Consider the following 21,446-nt stretch of genomic DNA (forward strand, 5'->3'; position numbering starts at 1 on the left):
AGAGAAGAGAAACACGAATTCATGCCCAAAAAAGTAAACTACTCTATACAATTATCACAAATATACTTCAAAAGAAGAAAGATATTAAGATGCAGACAAAGTACCTCAAATAGGTATAGCTTGAAACTCCGACAAGGTGGGTGGTTAAACATGTGAGAATCTTGATGAAACAAACTCTCCAAAGAACTATGGGTAAATAATTTAATTGCCAAAACCATTGCTTCAGAAGATTAAAAAAGGTCCAGGGATGCTCCCAAAGAACAAAAAAAAACCAAAACAACCACCACTAAACCAAAAAAAAAGCCCAATGAACACCAAACTCTTAACAGAAAAAAAAACAGTAGGCTTAAAGTTACTGCCAACTAATTCTACAACAGCAAAGTTAAGTAAGGAGGACATGCACCAAAAAATAAGGAAATGCAAAGTGAAAATAAAATTCCAGAATAGTGAGGATTTGAATTCCCCTACTTCAGGCAACATATTCATTGACAGAGAAACCTTCACAGTTGAATTCAAGAAAAAAAACTACTTAAATATTTCAGCAGGCAGTATAAGTCACTCTACCTTGAATAAACGAGCATTAAAATGTTTCAATTTGCCAGCTGCTGAGTTGTACAGTTATACTGAATGTAACCTGCCTGGTAACTGAATGCAGCTATCAAATATTTTTTTAAAAGACACATACAAAAACTCCAAATAAATCCACTGGGGTAATTTGCAAAACTTTCTCCCCTTGAAACCAAACTAAACACCCCTAAGATCCTCAAACAGACCAGATGACCTAGAAGAACGCTGCCAGGAAAATAAGCTCAAGAGACATAATTCAGAAACACCTCTGAAAATTCTAGACTTCAAATGGCTCAAGAAATTGCTGCCAGTATATAGGATAATAACTGGCAGAAACACACGTAATTGGAAAGGCGCTTTTAAACCAGGTTTATCAAGAATCCAGTTCCACCTGTGTCATTGTCAAGACTGCTGCACTGCTTCAAGGAAACACTTAAAAAAAACCTGATTCACTAAGAAAAAGGTTATCCCCTTTTTTCCTGTTGTGAAGGATTCCTAACACAAACAATAAAGTTTTCTTTTTCACTTGTTTTGAGGTCCTGTTTTTCTTGTTCACTTCTCACCCCAATAACTGATACAAGGACCAACACAGAAGCCTGTCTTGCACCAGGTTATTAACACTATCATTCCAAAAAGGAAATTAATTTGGACAATTCTTATCTTTTATCCTCAGTCAGGGCAGTGGTATGGAACAGTTACTACGTAAGATGTAAAGCTGATGACAAACATCAGCTGTGGTTTGTGATCTGCTCAAACTAATTTCCATTTCCAGAACTGTATTGCGTGAGTAGTAGCAGCAGCCTGTGCTAGGATCCAGGATGTTGGGTAATCCCATTTCTTTTTAAAGGAGTAAACCCATAGAAACAATCAAGGACAATGCTGCAGGTCCCCTGAAAACCTGCTGTATCCTCAGCATGGTCCTCCTTTTCACAGAGAAGTGGTACAGCTCATAAGGAGTCACTGTCATCTCTGACATCCAGTGCCCACCCTCTCCTTAGACAGGAAAAGCTTTGTGGTCTTTGACCAAGAAAAGAGCCTCACAGAAAGCCTGAAAAGTTAAGCAGACTGAACATCTTGGCAAAAATACTTCACTTTGTTAATTTCAAGGTTTAAAGCCATAACTTTACTGGACAAATTTACTAAGTATTTCTTGCAACAGCTGTAAATTCCCTGAGAGATTTCAACCCTATACCTGTTCTCTCTTGACCAATTTCTCTTAAGAGCAATCAGATCCCTCAGTACATACATAGAAGCTCAAGTAAAGAAAAGAAGTAAAGAAAATTTCTGCTAACTCAGGCAACATACAGATCACTTGCAACATATATCAATTACCAGCAGCTTTATGTGGTAGGTGGGGAGGAGGGAGGGGTTTGTGTGTGTATAGCTCAAGAAGAGGGTAAAAAGAAAAAAGGACACTAGTATTCAGCTCACTTGGTTGGGGATCAGAATCTTGGCAGACAACACCTCCATGTAAAAAATAGTTTTACATCCAAAACTGAACACATCCCAGTTTCTACATGCAACAAGATACAACATAATTTTGTGTACCTGGTTATTTTGGCCAGCCCAATAATAATCCAATCAACTGTACTGTGTTGTCTAAGATTTATCGAAGTATAACAATTTTGTGGTGCTTAAAGTTATCAGAAGATTGTTCTAGAAACTCTCATAAGATTTCTGACATCATGAATACTGGCTGTCATGACAATCAGTTTGAGCATTTTTGCCAGTTCCTCAGACTGGCTTTATAATTTCATTTTCAAATGCATTCCCTTGCCAGAGTAGAACAAATGTGAATATTTTTTATTAAATAATTTATAGAATTAAGGAATATTTAACAAAGCCACATTTTCTTTCCAGAGCTATTTGCCTAAATTTACTGAATGCAAGTATTTTCTTGAAGAAATATACACTGCTGAAAAGATTATACACTTCAAGCAGTACAGGTATATGCAGATTACAGTCTGAATTCAGTCCTTGAATCTAATGCCATAGTTTCACCATGCAGTTTTTCCTTCAGCAAAAGAACATGAAGGGTAAAGTCTTAACCCCATTAAAAGTCAAGGCAAAGCTTCCACAGACTGTAATGAGACTGGGATTTCACCCAAGGTGTTAAACTGTGGTTTGGAAAAGCAAATCAAAATACATCCATTATTGTAACAAGTACTTACCTGCTAGCCAGACTGAGCAACTCATGTCTATCGGCTACTGCGGATTTCTTTTCCAGTTCCCATAACATCACATTGATCAGGTATGAATTCTTAATTACAATGGGCACTTCTTCAAACATGTTTTCATAAGCAATATTTGCTTTTTTCAAACTGAAAAAAAAAAGTTTATAAATATTTATTAATATAACCAGTAACTCTCTTGTTCTTTTTGTTGAATTTGGTATAAACTCTTGATTTTCATCAATCAAACAAGAGTGAAATTTTTGTAAGAGAGCATTTGCATGGCAAAACCTCACATTTAGAAAGACTAGGAAAAACTGCTCTAGGAAAAACTCTCAGAAGTCAAGCAGCCTGCTTTGCTTTCTAATGTATTACTTACATGAAAAAGCCTCCAGCAAAAGACTCTACTGACAGGATTAACTCTGCCCCTTCCAAAATACTGATTTCCCTGCCATCACGATTTCTTAAACAGACGTGAACAGGTAATTAACCCATGACATTAAAACGCCTTTAAAATCATAACTACTACAATGAAAAACAATTTCCCTAATAGCTGAATAACTAAAATTTTTACTGACCAAAAATTACATTGACAAAATAGTGTTTTGGAATAATTAAATTCCATGGTGGTTATTAAAATCTAAACTTCCATTTTTTTATTTTATTTTTTTTTTTTACAGTATACATAAGAACTATTGTTATTGCTTTATAATAAAGCAGACAGTAATACCTTTCATAACATCTGGAAATAAATGCATGATCTCTAAGTTTCAAAGGAAATATAAATATAACCTGAACTTCTTTGTATTGTTTTGTTGGGGTTTGGTTTTTTTTGCTAAGCATAGATTAGTTTGTTCATCATGGAAATGTTATGTTTAGACATCAAGCCATAAAATTATTTAATTTTTCCTCGACAAAGGAAGTTCAACAAGTGCTTGTGCTTTTGCCCTTAAACACCAAGCTGTTTGAGGAAAAAGATGACAGGCAAGACCTAGATCTATTACACGTGACTAATCTTTTGAACCAGAGTAATTATCCTACTTTACTCCAAGACTGTCTACGTGGGGTAGTTAATTTTGAATAAATACAGAAGAACAGCTACTCCAGAATACCTGTTCAATTTTCCTGCTGGAAGAAAAAGAGCTTAAAGACAAACCAGCTATTTCCCCTTCTCTTCTTCTTTTTTTTTTTTTTTTTAATTATTATTTTTGACTCTCTTTCTAGATACAGCTATTCTCACTGTGGTCCTTACAACCAGCCCACTGACCATTTCAAAATCTCCTCGAGTTCCACCACTTCAACCCTTATTTAGATGCTCAAAGATTGACTTTCCTGCCTTTTCAGCCCACTGTATCAGTGTACATGTCACTACCTTATATATATATATATATGTGTATATATATATGTATATCCCTGTTTCCCCAGTACACACTGTTATATGGGATTTCAAAATACAGTATTTCATCACTCCATGTACCCTTCTGCCTCTCAAATAATCCTATGAGAAAACATTCTTTTAGGTTACTTACGCTTCTGGAGAGAAGTCTTTTTCTTTGCAAACCTCCATCAGTTTGGGAGTCAGCCTATATGCCTTTAGTGACAAAGACCCTTGGGCAGTCTTGATGGGATCTATAATAAAAAATGGAGAAAGCACAGTATTACTAACCACAGAATGCCTTTTTTAAAAATAATATCTGAATGACATAAACAGGAGGAAAATAATTACATAGTCTTATTAAAAAAAATACTACAACACAGAAAAGACACTATAGCAGAAGTAAACCTATTGTACTGAAATGTAAAATATAACTAAATATATACAGAGAAGCTTATTAATTAGCTTAACTTGGAGAATGTGGGGGGATCTAAACCCATTCTATTCACAATATTATTTCCCCATTAAAGGTCTAAGTCACATTTTCTTTTTTCATATGAACCATCCACAGAACTTATGTAAGAGCTACCTCATTTAAATAAAGATTTTTCCCTCCAGTAATTACACAGTAAATTAAAATATTCATTAAAGTACAATTTATACAACCAAAAAAAAAAGTAATTTTAGAGAAGCAATAAGCTCATTCAGATCAAGTTGCCCTGCTGCTTCGTGCACAACAATGTACCTGGTATATAAAAAGATTAGTTTTGCCTCAACATACTCTTCTGAATTTCTAAACAAACTGTTACATTCCTAGGACAAAGAAGCTTAACACTTGCAGCATGATAACGGCTGAAGCATGCCAACAGGAGAATAAAAGCTGTGTTAACATTCATGTTGTCTGAAACTTAACACAGTAAAACTTTTAGCAATCGGTGATAAAATGAAAACCAAAATAGACTGAAACAAGTGGAAAATTCATCAAGGTCTGATGATGCAATGTTTCCAGCCAATATAAGTATACTTTAACAACTTGTTCTTTACTGTAATCCAATTGTTAACATACTGAAACAATTTTGGGGCAGCTCATAAGATTGATCGTATTCATTAGTATTTTTTCTGACAGATACTCAGGACGTTACATTTACTTCTCAGCTGGAAACTATATGCAAGTCTGCCAGATATGGCAAACTGTGAGTGTTTGGGGAGGGGGAGGCTATAAAGCTGTTAAATTGCCTATGGTTCTGATACAGCACAGAACATCTGGTCTGGAGAGCTTGAGGAAACACCATTAAATAGGCAGAAAAGAAAAAAATCTTTGTGCTAAGAAACAGTCCAGGTTTTGTATGCTTCTGTCAGAGGTATAAAAAAAAAAGTTGGCAATTCATGCGATGATTGGTCAGTCACGTACAGAGCCAGACACGCTAGCAAGCAGGGTTTGTTAGACATCTGGTCGGGTTCCACCAGCCCCTTCGACGAGGGAGGGGAGATGAAGGAATAAAAATGAAGCAGCTACTCCAGCATTCCAAAACGTACACATCAGGGCTCTGATAGCAAGAAAAATAAACAGAAAGAAGGAAACCCTGTCTAGACTTAGCTGCTGCTGAGGCTGCCGTAGACACAGGGTTGGTATTTACTCGAAAAGGCCTGCCAGGCTACTCTTACAGGCAAAAGACAGAATACAAAAATAGTAGTAATAATATTAAGAGGGGAAAAGAATAATAAAGGAAACCTCATACTAACCGTAAATGAGAACTACAGACTCCTCAATTGCATGCTGGTAACTGAACTGGGAGTCCAGGAGGGCACGAGTGACAAAAGAGCCATAGTACGTGGACTGGTACCAGCCAACGTGAAGATGATCAATGTTTACGTGGCGAAGGCTTCGCATCATTTCCATCTGGTATTGAACTAGATTAAATAAAAAGAATGTTTAGAAAGTAAACTTACACGAGCTGTAGTATTTTGAGAGAGAGCTCAAATGAAGAAATTGTGTTTTATTTCATTTTAATTTTTGCAACTGCACAGAAGTGTGTTTATTCACTGCTGGAGTGTTTTCAGTAAAATCCAGAGCTTTCTCAGAGAATGAGAGGAAGACCAGCCTGAGTAAGCAGACTTTTTTCAGCTGCAGTTAATTGCTAAAGTGATCAGCAAACTGTTACACGTCATTTGCACTGTGTATTACCTTGCTCATTCATAAAAAAACCCTTGACAGTGGGTTTCATTAAGCAGTAACATTTTACCATTTAGTAACAAAGAAATATTGTGATTTAAGTTGTAATACTGTCTGGAATTAGATAACTTCTGGAATCAAAAGGAAAACTATTTAATGAGTATATAAAACAGAAGATACACCATTTACGTCTTTTTCACAATGTTAAAGTACATTTTCAGAATTAAGAGTTTGGGGGGACCAGCTATAGATGTCAGATAGTTTTGTCTGCATTTATGTTCAATTTTTCAATACTGTTTATTCTTTTTAGATGCATACAAATGGTTAAGTATACATGTATGTATATATTATAAATAATACACATACATTTATATACAGTAAGTTACCTTGGACAGTAGAGAACATTTTTGTCAGGCTTTTTACACCAACAGCTGTAATGCTTCATTGTACAAATGCATAAATTCTGTTTCTTTTAAATGCATCATTCAAACAGATTGTCTTGATGGAAAATAATTTTATTCAGGAATGTTTAACTTAATCCTATCAAGCAGATCAACACACCTTATCACTTCTCAGACCTTTTAAACAGACAGACATTGTGCCTGCTGGTTAAATTTAAGGAAAGAGATTTCAGTGTGATTATCAGATGAACCAACATGCACAGCCAGCTGACAGGAATTCAAATGTAAGAACACTACATAATCCTTAACTTTTGTCTGCAACTGCAAAATTCACAAAGATTTAAAAAAACACACAATTTGGTTTTGCTAGGTTTTTTTTCAAAGCTTCTCCTTGCACATACAAAAATACAGTATTAATTATAAAGGAAAGCAACATAAACTAATTAGAGGACAGAATGTACTACATTTTCAGACCCCACTCAATGTTATTTAAAGAGAAAAACAACCAAATCCAACCATATTTTTTAAAGATATGACTATACATTTTTCAAGATTGGGCAAATATTTTTCCAACTTATCATCCTTACAGCACAAACTACATTCTGCAGCCTGCTGGTCCTTTTCATTAAATTGCCATATGTTACTGACTGTATTTTTAAAGTAATCTATGTACACTTACATAAACCCTTGCAGACTTTTTTTATCAGCATATGTTGGTGGTTGCATTCTATTTTGTAATTTCTTAATAGAAATTACTTGCCATTTTTGTTTCTTCCAGGACACCATAATAGTAGAGCATCCCAAAACTAATACAGCAAAACCACCCAGGCTACAATCTCAAATCCCACAATAATACTACAGGCAAAAAAAAGCCCAGCACCCTTTGGCTGTCTCTAAACCAAGGCAAATCTAAAGATGCCAATACACTCTTCAGGACAGCCATATAGCAAAACTGATCAAACAGCTAATTTAAAGTCAGCATGAAAGCCTTCTGCCTGAAAGGGGGGAACTTGGCAGATAAAAATCAGCTTTAATCCCACTTGCATTGCACAGCTTCCAGGAATAGTGGCCAGTTTCAAGCAAGGTCCTTACACAGCAGCCCTGATGCTTTAGCTGGTAGCATCTCAGTGCTTCTCACAAAAGCAAAGTAAGATCTAGCATGTCAAATAAGCTCAGTCCTTAAACATCACAGTTTTGTTGGGGTTTTGGGGGTAAGATCTTAAATTTCTAAATTTTACAGTTAAAGCAAAGAACACAGACCACCCCTTGAAGAAACTACAAGAGTGTGCTGTGAACACAATTTTTAATTGAAAAAACATATAAACCATTTATTAAATATAGCTAGAATAAACCATTTTGGTTAAAATAAGCTTTTCAAAGACATATCTGAGTGGAAAGCAAGCAAGACTTACTTTTGACATGACATGCTACAACATGCTAAAACATGAAACCATGGTTAGATCCTTCCTAGGCAAATGAAGTAACAAAGAAGAAATGCTAGAAAGAAATTTTCAAAAGCAGCTGAGATAAATTTTTGAGAATGAAGTTAAATGCGGGTTTTTAGATGGCTGACCTAGACTGCTCCCTGCAGTGCCACTTCTCTTGTAATTGAGGACACTGTCAAGGTAGACGTGGTCATGTAACAATGGGAAAATTACTTAAGATTCCTATGAAATCATGTGGTTGAGCCATTCAGACAATTTCTTCCTTAAGAGAGGTAATACTAAAGAGAGGAAATACCCTAAGAAAATAATTTGATGGCCTTCTATGATGCAGGTTACAATGCTGGTGTTAAAGGAAAAGCAACTGATGTAATTTATGTGGGCTAGCGCAAAGCACTTAACACTGTCCTGCATGACATCCTTGCCTCTAAATTGGAAAGACATGGACTTGACCAATAGACCACTTGGTGGATAAGGAATTGGTCAGATGGTCACACTCAAAATGCTGCGGTCAACAGCTTGATGTCCAAGTGGAGATGAGTGGTGAGTGGTGTTCTTAAAGGTCATTATTGGGACCGGTGCTGTTTAACATATTTATTGATGACATGGACAGTGGAATTGAGTGCACCCCCAGAAAGTTTGCTGACAACATCAAGCTGAGTGATCTGATTGACACACTGGAAAGAAGGGAAGTCACCCAGAGGGGCCTTGACAGGCTTGAGTGATGGGCCTGTGCAAATCACATGAAGTTCAACAATGCCAAGTGCAAGGTCCTGCACATGGGCCAAGGCAATCCCAAGCACAACTACAGGCTGGGTGGGGAATGGACTTGAGGGTACTGGTTGATGGAAATCTCAACATGAGCTGGCAGTGTACACTTGCAGCCCAGAAAGCCATATCACAGGCTGCATCAAAGATACCGAGGTGCCGGAGCGAGTACAGAGGAGGGCAATGAAGCTGGTGAAGGGCCTAGAGAATAAATCTTATGAAGAACACTTGAAGGACCTGGGAGTGTTTAATTTGAGGAAGAGGAGGCTGAGAGGAGACCTTGTCAGTCTCTACAACTACCTGAAAGGTCATTGTAGAGAGGTTGGTGCTGGTCTCTTTTCACAGCAACAGAACAAGAGGGAATGGCATCAAGCTGCAACAGGGGAGAGATTTAGACTGAGCATTAGGAAAAACATTTTCCCAGAAAGAGCGGACACTGGAATGGGCTGCCCAGGGAGGTGCTTGAGTCACCATCCCTGGATATGTTTAAGAGTAATTTGGATGTGGTGTTGGTGGATATGGTTTAGGGGAGGACTTTGTAGGGTAGGGGTGATGGTTGGACTTGGTGATCCCAAGGGTCTTTTCCAACCTGAAGAGTTCTATGATTCTGATTCTATGAAAAGAAGAATGACCAGCAGGTCAAAGGAAGTGATTCCCCCCTTCTTTTTTATTGTGAGGGTGGTGAGATATTGGAACAGGTTGTCCAGGATAGCTGTGGATGCCCTCTCCCTGGAAGTGTTGAATCATGACAATTCTGTGATTCAGCGATTCTGTGTTCAAGGACAGGTTGGACAGGGCTTTTAGCAACCTGATATAGTTGGAGATGTTCCTGCCTGTAGCAGGGAGGTTGGGACCTAGATGATCTTTAAAGTCCCTTCCAACTCCAATCATGCTATGAATCTATCCAGATCTTTTACAAACTTGAATAAAGGCATACCACGCTCTTAAAAGTGTTTATCTGAGAGGTAACTGGTAACCAAGTTCCTGGACAACTTTTCTTAAAAACCGTATGACCAGCAATATGTAACTGAATGTAAGTGTAAGCGACACCATCTAGAAGAAAAAGAACTCAGTGAAAACCATCCAGATCTCAAATCAGCAATTCCTCCTCTCAAGACTGTTAGCAGTTAGATGATAATGAAGGCAATAGCAGAAAAATCTCAAAGAACCAATAAAGCATCAATAGCTAACATCTCTGCCTTGGGAAAAGAACTGCAGAAATTAAAACATGATGCAGTCCCCACCAGGGAGAAATGGAAACTCTTTTAACCAAACATGTATACTTTATAACATGTATTAGTAGCTAGATAACTCCAACAAGCTGCCAACTTGCACAAATGGATAACAGGCCCCAGTTTCCTTTTGCTGATTTTGGTACCACTGTTTCTTTACATCTTTCGCCCAATCTACAGAACATTATCTTTTTACATAGAAGTTTAACACAGACTGGGTAAGAGCTCTCTCCTCCTACCAAGTCCTCAGTCTGCTAGGACTTGGGGCAATCATCCACTGCTTCTAACGAGGAGTTCACTGCTTCAAGTCATAGCCCTTCCCAAGGCACATGTAAAAACTGCCACTAAGTCTGAGAGTGTCCAGAACTGAGATAAGCAAGGAAAAGGGCAGGAGAACAGGCACATCAGGGTATTTCCCCCCCTCTCCCCCACATTTCAATGGTGTACCTATCTTTTAAAGCAAATCATTTGTTCAGGAGTGTCCTTATGACCGTCATGCTTGCACTTCTCAGTGTGCTTCCTACATTGAGTGTGTGGAACCTCTATTCCCTGAGCCATCATGCATCTCCTGAGCACTTCTCTGGGGTAGGTATTTTTTTAAGAGAATATTTGCTATTAATAAAAAACAAAGGCAAAACAACTAAAAAAACCCAAACCAAACCAAACCACGACCTCCTTCCTCTAAAAGGGTAATGTTTTCCTTCACTTGCAAACAAATCGGGGGGGGGGAGAAGGGGGATTAATGCAGCTAGAAAGTGTTACTATTATTTGTCTAGAAAAGCTTTAGCTAGGCTTTAACATATAGAAGATATATAACCCACCTTACCAACTAGAAAACTACATATCCAAAATTACATAATAAATGAGAGACAAAGCCAAATACTGAATACTAATGTGATGACCCATTCAACATTGGGACAACTGAACCATGTTCTCTAAATACCTTAAAATATCCTTGGTCAATAAAGTCACTACTTGAAAACCTAATTTAGGAATTGGTCAAATCAACTGAGGTGCTGAAAAAAGGTTTATGTAATGATTTAAAAATATAAATAAATCTAAAGACAACAGAGTTTACAACTTGCAAATTCATATCCTTCTTGAAATAACAGCTTATTTCTACAATACTTCCAAAACAAGTGTTCTTAGTGGAACCTGATACATGATTCAAGTTTATTTGTCATTAAAATTGTATTATTTTTATTTCTTTATAAACAATTCATTAAAATCCAGCTCTCAGATGGTCATATATCAATGTACATGTTGATGAAATTTAGTACCTAAATAGCTGTTATTACCAGCAGGTCAGATGCATTTCAGCCTGGCCATGTTCAGAATGCTGGTAAATATTATGACATGTGAAATCCTGATCAAAGATGGCCTGGAGACAATATATTTGGTGGCACCTTGGACGCTCAAGGCCTTAATTTCCAAAATGTATTTTAAGTTGATACGCCTTAAGTAATGTGGTTTTAAGAGCAGCAACCAATATATTTCCTAAAATAGCCAAGCCAACCAAAGCAGAAGCATGCCATACCCAGTATCATGTGCCATAGACTGGTTTGACGTTGCTGCTCGCCCAGCTGGCTGCGGCATCCACTGGACACAGGCAGCGCTACCAAAAGAGGTAACAACCAACTCTATGTTATGAACCACTAACATCTGTATAGCCTTCAGCCTCAACAGTTAAGTGATTGTCTTGACCTGCATTTCACAGATTTGTCCTAAAACTATGAATTCAAACAGTTAACTCATCTTCATGAAGACCAGGCACTGACTGAAGAACAAGACAGACCTTCTGTGCTCCCTCACCTGCAGTGGCCTTGTCAGAGGGACTCTCTGGAGTACCTGAGGACTAATATTGTTCCCCTGCAGAATCCTTGGCATCTACAAGACAGATGAACTAAAACTTGGGGTTGTCACTAACAAAAAATTTACTCAAGACTGGGCATACAAAAATCCATCAGAATAAACAGCATCCAGCCCTTGGGCTAACATTTCTCTGAATTTAGGTGGCAAGAGGAACATGACCAATTTTGTTTCTTCAGGTCAAACTGTACAGAAGAAAAGCTAAAATATTCCTTTTATAGGCCCACTACTAATAGATAGTTCTTTTAAGGCAATAATGTGTCTCTTCTGAAGTGCTACCATGTGGTAGCATGCATACTGAACAAGTACTGTACACTACATGGTACTTTTTAGCAGCAGAAAAAATTCTGCTTTTTCTATACATACTAAGCTTTGCCAAACCACATTTATGCTTCAGACAGTATCTTCAATGACTAAAGCAAATTAGCAGATGCTAGTTCAAGGAACCAGTGTATGCATTTGAAAAGAAGGAAAATTGATTTATTTAATTTAATTAAGCACAGAGAATTATGGATACAACAGATTAATTTCTTTCCCTCCACACACACAATCTCAATTAATTGTCAAAAAAAACTATGAATCACAATGACTGAATCTAACGATAACAATTCCAATGGTGAAGATGCAAATATAATCAGTGCCACAACCAACTTATTCTCGTTTAAAAGTACAAACATAAAGGATGGACAAAGAGAAACGAGAATTCATTTAATTCCAGCTGAGGCAAAGTTTTATCTGAAAAAGCCCTTAGATACAGCTGAAAGACATTTCTTAAGCTTAAGTGTGCAAAACATACGCATGTAAAAATTAGCAGATTTTTATCTAGATCCAACTCCCTCACACTTCTCCCAAGACAAATGCACAAGCTCAGTAACTCAACAATTCTCCTATTCAGGGAGAAAAAAATTAAAAGTAAATATTGCCTTCCTCAATAATATTAATTTCCTTCTCCAAAATATCAAGTCAGGGTTACACAAAACAGTACTCTATTTTATGCACTTTTGCTATACTCAGCTGAAAGCACCTGATCTCCTCAACTTGGAAGCTAAGCAGAACAGGACCTGTAAGTAGCTGCATGGGAAAAAATCACCTGAAAATGGGCAAGAGTCCAAGAGTCATAGTCACTCAGAAGTCCACAAAAACAAAAGTGAATCAAAAGACTTAATTCAACTCCATTTTAATGACTAAATTTGACAATGAAAAAAAGGGTAGAATATATTTGTCCAAAGTGGATTAAATTTTTCTTGAAGGATTATTACATATTAATGTCAACTGGGGTGGAAAAACTACACACCATCTGAAAAGCATGCTTTATAGATCTGCATTTTCTTTATAGGCTATAGGATAAATTGGAAGCAAATCTGTAACAATAACCTCCATCTACGTCACGGATGCTACTGTTTTAGGAAGAGCAGACCCAACTGCCTTCTGTTTGTAGAAGCTCATTACAGGAATTGAGGACTTGCTAGTGTCTTAGTTCTTTCTAAAGAAAAAAGTACATTTTATGAAAAGAAGGGGAGAATCTAAACTAACTATTCATTGTCTACGCTCAGTAAACTCACTCATTTTTAACCTCAATCATAAGTCAGTATAAGTTTTATTACCGCACTGTGTGATATTAATTGTGCTGTAGAGAAAAGTAGGGGACAAACACCCAGAGGGGATATCACAGTGGGCGAACAGTGAAAAGTAACTGGAACATTAAAAAAATAATTGGAGTGTTTCTATCTGGAGACACTTACCCAAGATGTAAGTATGTTTCTCCAGACTGGCATTTATTACCGGTTTAGGCAGCAGTTGCCCGGGCATATTCTCCACCAGAGTTGATGGCTAGAAGCTTGGCAGCACGGGCACAGGTAACCATCCTGGAGTCAGGGACACCACACCAATGCAGGCAGTGACTGCCCATCACTACCTTGTTGCTTTACAGAGGTGGCTCCAACAGATGGGCCAGCACAAGGACATACCTCCTAGCAAAGCAGGGAAAAGTAGGAAAGGGTAGTTCTGTTGCTGGTGGGAAGAGAGGAGAATAAGGACAAGTTTTCAGGGAAAAAGAGTAAAACAGGGGAATGGGGAGCAAGAGGGTGTGCGTGACGGGATGACGGGAAAGCAGCAAATGGAAGCACACCACTTCCTGCACATGTGCTGGCACTCACCCAGCGTTTGCTGACAGCAAGCCTGGGGCTCTGGTCTAAGCACACAACCTCTAAATTAGGAGGCAATCAAACCCATTAAGATATCAAATAATTTTATTAACACATGAGCAAACACTCAGATAAGGCTTTGGACAAACTAAATACATCTCACTGACCACACAATTCTCTACACAGCTCAAGATAATGGAAATACTAAAGCACTCAAGTCTTCTAAAAGCAATTGTTATTTCAGAAACCCATTTTAAACTAGAGTCTTGAAATTAAAGTTGAAATCAAGCAATACAATTTCTCTATTTTGTTGACAACGATCTTTAAGAAACAACTGCTTGAAGAAAATGCAACATATTTTGAAGGTTTTCTGCCATACATTTGAAGTCATTTTCTTGGCATTTATACACAAAGCTCCATCTCTACAGTATCTTACAAACAACACTTAATGTCCTCCTTTATGGCAGGTAAACATTACCCATACGGAAGCAACCATTTGGCTTACTGCACTACTATTCTTACATTGACTGGAGCTGGATTTGCTACAAGATTAAAATCTTTATCAAGAAAAAAGTTCAGTCAGCCTACATTGTCATGACTGCAGTAAAGTTTCCTACTAAAAATGCCATTTGAGCAACTTAATTCTTGCTTTCCTTCTAAAAGAACAAGAAGATGCTATCTCATTTCCTAATAAATATCAAATGCCTAATGAAAGCATAGAATATTTTCTATTAGGAATGCATTCCCATGAACTTCAGCATCTTGAAGCCTTTACTTACACAATTTTTGTCCAATGAGTATCATTCTAGCTGCTAAAGTGCAAAGTAGGATTAAAGGCCAAAAAACCCACTACACATTAGAGTAACCCATGTGACTAAACACGCCCTTTAAAAAAAAAAAAAAGATAAAAATTCAAAAGTTTATTAAGATTTCCGTAAGTTTCTTTACTAACCACTGATTTTTGCTTGTTTATTCTAGTAAGGCTACATCAACAGGTAAAAACTCTTCTGATACAAAATGTTTTCAATTTACCTACCTTAGTGATACAAATTACAAAGCAATTAAGCACAGAACAGCACTAAAATGTGTGGTGAAAATATCATTCCTTTCCTACATAAATGTCAAACAGATCAATGTATTTTTGTAGGGTTTTATATTACAGAAATGCTCAGAGAGATTATTAAATTATCTGGAAAAAAAATTTGTAATGTTTAAAATTAATGATTACATGGTCATTTTTACTTTTTTTAATTTAACACAGATTTTCATATTCAGTAATTTGAAAGCAGAATGGGAAAGACACTAAAAAGGAAACAACGTAGCAACCACTGCACTTTGAAAATCAGTAATGTTTTACAGTACACATCACATAAAAGTCTCATTTTTTAAATAACTTTTCAATAAGTGGAGATAAATAATACTGACTTCACATCAGGGGTTTTGAGGTTTTTAAATATTCACTTGAAAAGCAAAAGATGACTTTTCTTTTTTGTACAGCTTCGAAGTTTGGGTATGGTTTGCACTATTCTTAATGCTTGCATTGCAAAAATTCAAAGGGCAAGGGGAAAAGAACAGACATCTTCAATAGCTTACTTAAAGCCAAAATACCTACCTTGTCTTATCAGATCCAATAAAGCAAGTGGTTTTCCAATGCCTTGGTACTAAATACCCAAACATCTGTTTTGAAGAATCTCTCACACTAATCTTAAGTTTCAAGCTCACAAAATGTGGTCCAAAGACTGAAGCAGACACAGCCTCTGCATACCATTTTCCTTAGTTGTCCTAATAGTAAATCAGGATTAATGCAAAGAAAAATTCACAGCTACAGACAGCTTTTAAATTTGAAAGTTACATTATTATTTGTTTTCCATCAGCCCATGGTGTAGGAATAACAGTGTTAAATGTTTGGCAGGAATAATCAATCAATCAAGTTCCAGAGGTGCTGAATGCCTTCTTTGCCTCTGTCTTCACTCCTGCAGGGTCTCCCTATGAGCCCCAGATTCATATAGCCCCAGAAGAAGTCAAGATAGAGGAAGAGTTTGACGTGGTAGATGAGGATTGGGTTAGGGATCAGTTGAGTAATCTGGACATCCATAAATCAATGGGTCCGGATGGAATGCACCCAAGGGTGCTGAGGGAGCTGGCGGAGGTCATTGCTAGGCCACTCTCCATCATCTTCAGTAAGTCATGGGCAACAGGAGAGGTGCCTGAGGACTGGAGGATAGCAAATGTCACTCCAGTCTACAAGAAGGGCAAGAAGGAGGACCTGGGTAACTATAGACCGGTCAGCCTCACCTCCATCCCTGGAAAGGTGATGGAACAACTTCTTCTTGTCACTATCTCCAGGCACATCAAGGACATGGGGGTCATCAAGAGCAGTCAACATGGTTTTATCAAGGGTAAATCATGTTTGACTAACCTCATAGCCTTCTATGAGGAAATTACTAGGTGGATAGATGATGGTAGAGCGGTAGATGTGGTTTATCTTGATTTCAGTAAAGCATTTGACACCGTCTCCCACAGCATCCTTGTAGATAAGTTGATCAGGTATGGGTTTGGTGATCAGGTAGTGAGGTGGATTAGGAACTGGTTGAAAGGAAGGAGTCAGAGAGTTGTAGTCAATGGGGCAGAATCTGGTTGGAGGTGTGTGACTAGTGGAGTCCCACAGGGGTCGGTACTGGGACCGGTGTTGTTCAACATCTTCATCAATGACCTGGATGAGGGTATAGAATGTACCCTCAGCAAGTTTGCTGATGACACTAAGCTGGGAGGAGTGGCTGACACACCAGAAGGCTGTGCTGCCATTCAGAGAGACTTAGATAGGCTGGAGAGTTGGGCGGGGAGAAACATGATGAAATTCAACAAGGGGAAGTGCAGAGTTTTACATTTGGGGAAGAACAACACCATGTCCCAGTACAGGTTGGGGGCTGAACTGCTGGAGAGTAGTGTAGGTGAAAGAGACCTGGGGGTCCTGGTAGACAGGAGGATGACCATGAGCCAGCAATGTGCCCTTGTGGCCAAGAAGGCCAATGGCATCCTGGGGTGCATTAGAAAGGGTGTGGTTAGTAGGTCAAGAGAGGTTCTCCTCCCCCTCTACTCTGCATTGGTGAGGCCACATCTGGAGTATTGTGTCCAGTTCTGGGCCCCTCAGTTCAAGAAGGACAGGGAACTGCTTGAAAGAGTCCAGCGCAGAGCTACAAAGATGATGAAGGGAGTGGAACATCTCCCTTATGAGGAAAGGCTGAGAGAGCTGGGTCTCTTTAGCTTGGAGAAAAGGAGACTGAGGGGTGACCTCACCAATGTTTACAAATATGTAAGGGGTGAGTGTCAGGGGGACGGAGTTAGGCTTTTCTCAGTGATGACCAGTGATAGGACAAGGGGTAATGGGTGTAAATTGGAGCACAGGAGGTTCAAGGTGAATATCCGAAAAAAAATTTTTACTGTAAGAGTGACAGAGCACTGGAACAGGCTGCCCAGGGAGGTTGTGGAGTCTCCCTCACTGGAGACATTCAAAACCCACCTGGATGAGTTCCTGTGTGATGTACTCTAGGTGACCCTGCTCTGGCAGGGGGGTTGGACTAGATGATCTCTCGAGGTCCCTTCCAGCCCCTAAGATTCTATGATTCTATGATTCAATTTTTGGCAAAACAGAACAATATGGTAGCTACCCCTACAAACACGGCTTTAGAATCAAAATTACACAAGTATCTTGTTTTCAAATGTGCTAAATGCACTTGGGAGGAGAAAAAAAAGACAGACATAAGCATGTCTTCAGCCTCAGGCTTAGAGCTTCTTCCACCGGGGCCCTAATGGTGCAGAGTAACATCTTCCAGTTCACCAGGAAGGCTTCAAGAAGTAAACAACTATTACACTTTTAAGGGAGAAAGGAAGACCTCACACACCCCAAAATTCACATTAGTTTTATAAAGTCTACCAGTTTTATCTATCCAGGTGCAGGTACTCACTGATCAGACAGCAGTAAAAATGCTGCATTAACTTATTTCTTTTAAGTAAGAATAGCACTTAAATCTCACTCCTTATTTAAAGCAGTAACTAGGAGCTTTGTATAATACCTAGATGAACACAATGTCACAAGAATACTTCAGTATACATCTTAGAACAGTCTTAAAACACCATCTGACACCTCTCCATAACACATTCCATTGAGCAGATAGTCATTTAATTGTCCATGACAAAAAGAAAGACTGAGACATCCTAACCAACTAGCTTAGAGAGTAGTGAATAAACCATATGAAGGCTCCAAGGGTAGCTTCATGTAGATGTCTGCTGTACTACTGGCTGTGTGCACTCATCTTTGCTGTTAGTAAAGTCCCCAGGCCATGAGCAACCTAACTTGAATTCACAGAAGGTACGAGTGAGTCAGAATGCAGGCAAAGTCCTACCCAGTAGACAGATGAGAAACAGTATCTCCAGTACGAGATCTGGGGTCAGCCATTTGCTTAGCAAGCATTGACTTTCAGATAAAATTAATCAAGTCCTCTTGCTTGTATAATCCCTGCCACAATAAAAATCTTTACCCTTCCTTAGTTTGCAGACAGAAAGATCTAAGAGTGATGGGTTCCCTGCTGGTTTAGTTCTCAAGCTACAGATCCAACCACTTCACGGAAGACAGACACATTCAACATCACTTATTATCACTCTTTAAAAGAGAGGAGGGAAAAAAATAAACTTTTACTATCCCAGTGCTAACACAAAACATTCTTAACATTCAGATTTCTGAAAGGATATCTAAACAACCCTTCCATCTAAACATTTCTATATATGAAATGAAAGGCTTATGTTGCAAATATGAATGCTGTGGATCCATACTTAGCTGATGCCTAATGAGAGCCAGAACTGAGTGTCTGAAATAACTGCTGTATTTTTTAAATATATTAAAAACTTCGTAAGGGATACATGTTATGCTAGTATTTTATTGTAGTGTGTTGTTTACCAAGAGCTGTTCTCAATTGTCTCTTAGGATAGCTTAGCATTTGTGTAACAATATGAAAGAAACTGATTGTAGGTGGGCTCTAAAGTACAAGTATCCTGATTAACATTTTCTGGTGAGCTTGAAGAAAAATAATCAAAACCAAATTTACTTCGGTTCCTGAAGCCAAATAACATTACGTAAATGTCAACATGACAGGTGATAGAATTAGCAGGGTAGTAGAGATGCAAAAAGTTATTTAGTGGCCATAGATGCTAGCAGGCGGCAAGAGCTCACAGTGATGAGACACATGACATTTTGACCAGAAAATTATCATCCAGAACTGATGGCATCCAAATTCTCAACACATCTCATCCCATAAAGCTAAGCACCAATGTTAGAAGAAAAAAAATGTGTTCAGAATTTTAGAGGTAATCAATTGAGGAAATATGTTATGCTTCATTAGATGAAACCTTGTTTTTACGCAAATTCCAACACAAATATGTTCAAGAACATTGCTACATCCCTGTAGTGTCTCCTTACATGACTGCTGCCACAACAGCTATCAATTAAGTAGTATATACAACATTTCATTAGCGAAACAGGACAAAGGTATCTAACATTTTAAAAGTGTACGGTTTCAGGCACAACAGTACAGATTTCTGATAAACTCCTATATGATGGTGTAACACAGGGTTAGCAACTTATAACACAGGGGCCACAGAAAGCCAGCAGGTTAAGTTTTGAAGGGCTCATTAGCAGCCTATGAAAGTAATTTTTTTTTCCAGTTCCTACTACTTTTCTACCAGGACACTCACTCCTTAAGCCACGGAAGAAAAGTACAATTTAGTATGCCACACTTGGCAAGGGAGGCAGAGGGGAGGGAGGCAGGACAGGACATGCCAGTCTTTGTTTTAACACACAAGAATATATTGAAGTACTGAAACAAGCATTGTTTAGTCTTCAGAGGTTTTCTACATGGAGGTGAACAACAGGAAACCTGGTACAACTACATGACATTTCAACTGGCAAAGAGAGATCCAGACAACTGTGTTGATGAATTAGCATTCTTCAAATCCCAAAACTACTTTTGTATCAGACTTCCAACCTTGACAACCTGAATACTTCCATTTTCTTCCCAAGGATATCAGATTTCTCCTCATCACTTACTGCTTGTTTTCACTTATGCGTGAGTGTACAGATACACACACATACATGAAGGGAAGGGATGGGAGAACAGAGGTTAAGAACATCCACAACCCCCCTATATTTAAGTATCATTTCACCAGGAATCAAGGTGGATACCGTGGCTAATGCTAATACACATGGCCATACTTTTCTCTACATGGAACAAGGGTGTTGCTACAGCAAGTTCAACAATAAGAAATGGAAAGGCAATTTCACAGCAACAAACAAGATACACAAACCTGACAGCATGTGTATGTTTGCAGCATTACAAGGTTCATCTCTACCCTTCTCCCTGTACCCACTCCCCCTTCCCCCCCCAAAAAATAATCCAGGTTATAATTTGACATCACTGCCCAGATAATCATCTGACAGGGAATTCAGACATAAGTAACTCAAAACAGAAATACCCATTTAATTGTGTGCTAGTGCTGCAGTTAGGAGCAATAACCCTGCAAGGTATCTACTGAATGCATTGTCATTGGTATTACTCAGTAGAGTTTCTAAAGCCCAGGCTAAAGCAGCAATGACTGTAGCTGGTATAACTTCTTCAATGTGTCCTCATAGAAACAATGAATTCAGCCCAGCTTCAAAAAGTCTTTTCCACAGCACAGCAAGAGGAACAATAAAAACAGGAGTGGTTAGATACTTGAGGTAAAAGAGAGTGCTGCCTTCTCACAAGCAGCCTCTGGCATCTAACAATTAGAGATCATGCACTATGCTCATACAAAAGATAGGCAACCATTTAAACAAAACCTCTCAACAATTTAAGAATATTAAATTTAGAAGAGTTAGGGAGAATTCCTCTCCTTTCTAAGGCTTGTAACATCATATGGCAGGATTCTGCAAGCCAAAGCTAATATTTCAGCAACATAGCACTTGCAACTTTTATATCTAAGTGTGGCTTGTTATTTTAAAGAAGCCAAGAAAGAACTAAACTCACACCCTGTTTAAAAAGGCAGAAAAAGTGCTCTGTGCCAAGGAGGAAGTTATAAAAAGTAGGTTTTGTACATGGGAAACAAGTTGGGAAGCAGGGGGGCAGATCCACTCCAACCAATTCTCTAACGAGTAAGAGAAAAAGCACAGTGTAACGCGCAGCACATCAGAGCTGGGGGCAGGAGGCTGCGGTTCAACTGCTCATTCAGCTGAAGGACTCCCTGATGGGGCTTGGACAAGTCAATTCTTTCCA

The 21,446-nt window shown here is 38.3% G+C and overlaps 1 protein-coding gene across 1 annotated transcript in view; it reads right to left on the bottom strand.

The window, feature by feature from the left end:
* EIF3H (eukaryotic translation initiation factor 3, subunit H) overlaps positions 1 to 21,446 on the bottom strand; it is a 90,579-nt gene that overhangs the window by 10,007 nt on the left and 59,126 nt on the right. The window contains exons 4-6 of the mRNA XM_009995365.1: positions 5,857 to 6,024; positions 4,268 to 4,367; positions 2,739 to 2,888 (exon numbers count right to left, since the gene is read on the bottom strand). Coding sequence (XP_009993667.1) covers positions 2,739 to 2,888; positions 4,268 to 4,367; positions 5,857 to 6,024 — 418 coding nt within the window. The remainder of the gene's footprint in view (positions 1 to 2,738; positions 2,889 to 4,267; positions 4,368 to 5,856; positions 6,025 to 21,446) is intronic.

This window comes from Chaetura pelagica, unplaced genomic scaffold (genome assembly GCF_000747805.2).
Source record: "Chaetura pelagica isolate M959 unplaced genomic scaffold, ChaPel_1.0 scaffold53, whole genome shotgun sequence".
Lineage (NCBI taxonomy): Eukaryota > Metazoa > Chordata > Aves > Apodiformes > Apodidae > Chaetura > Chaetura pelagica.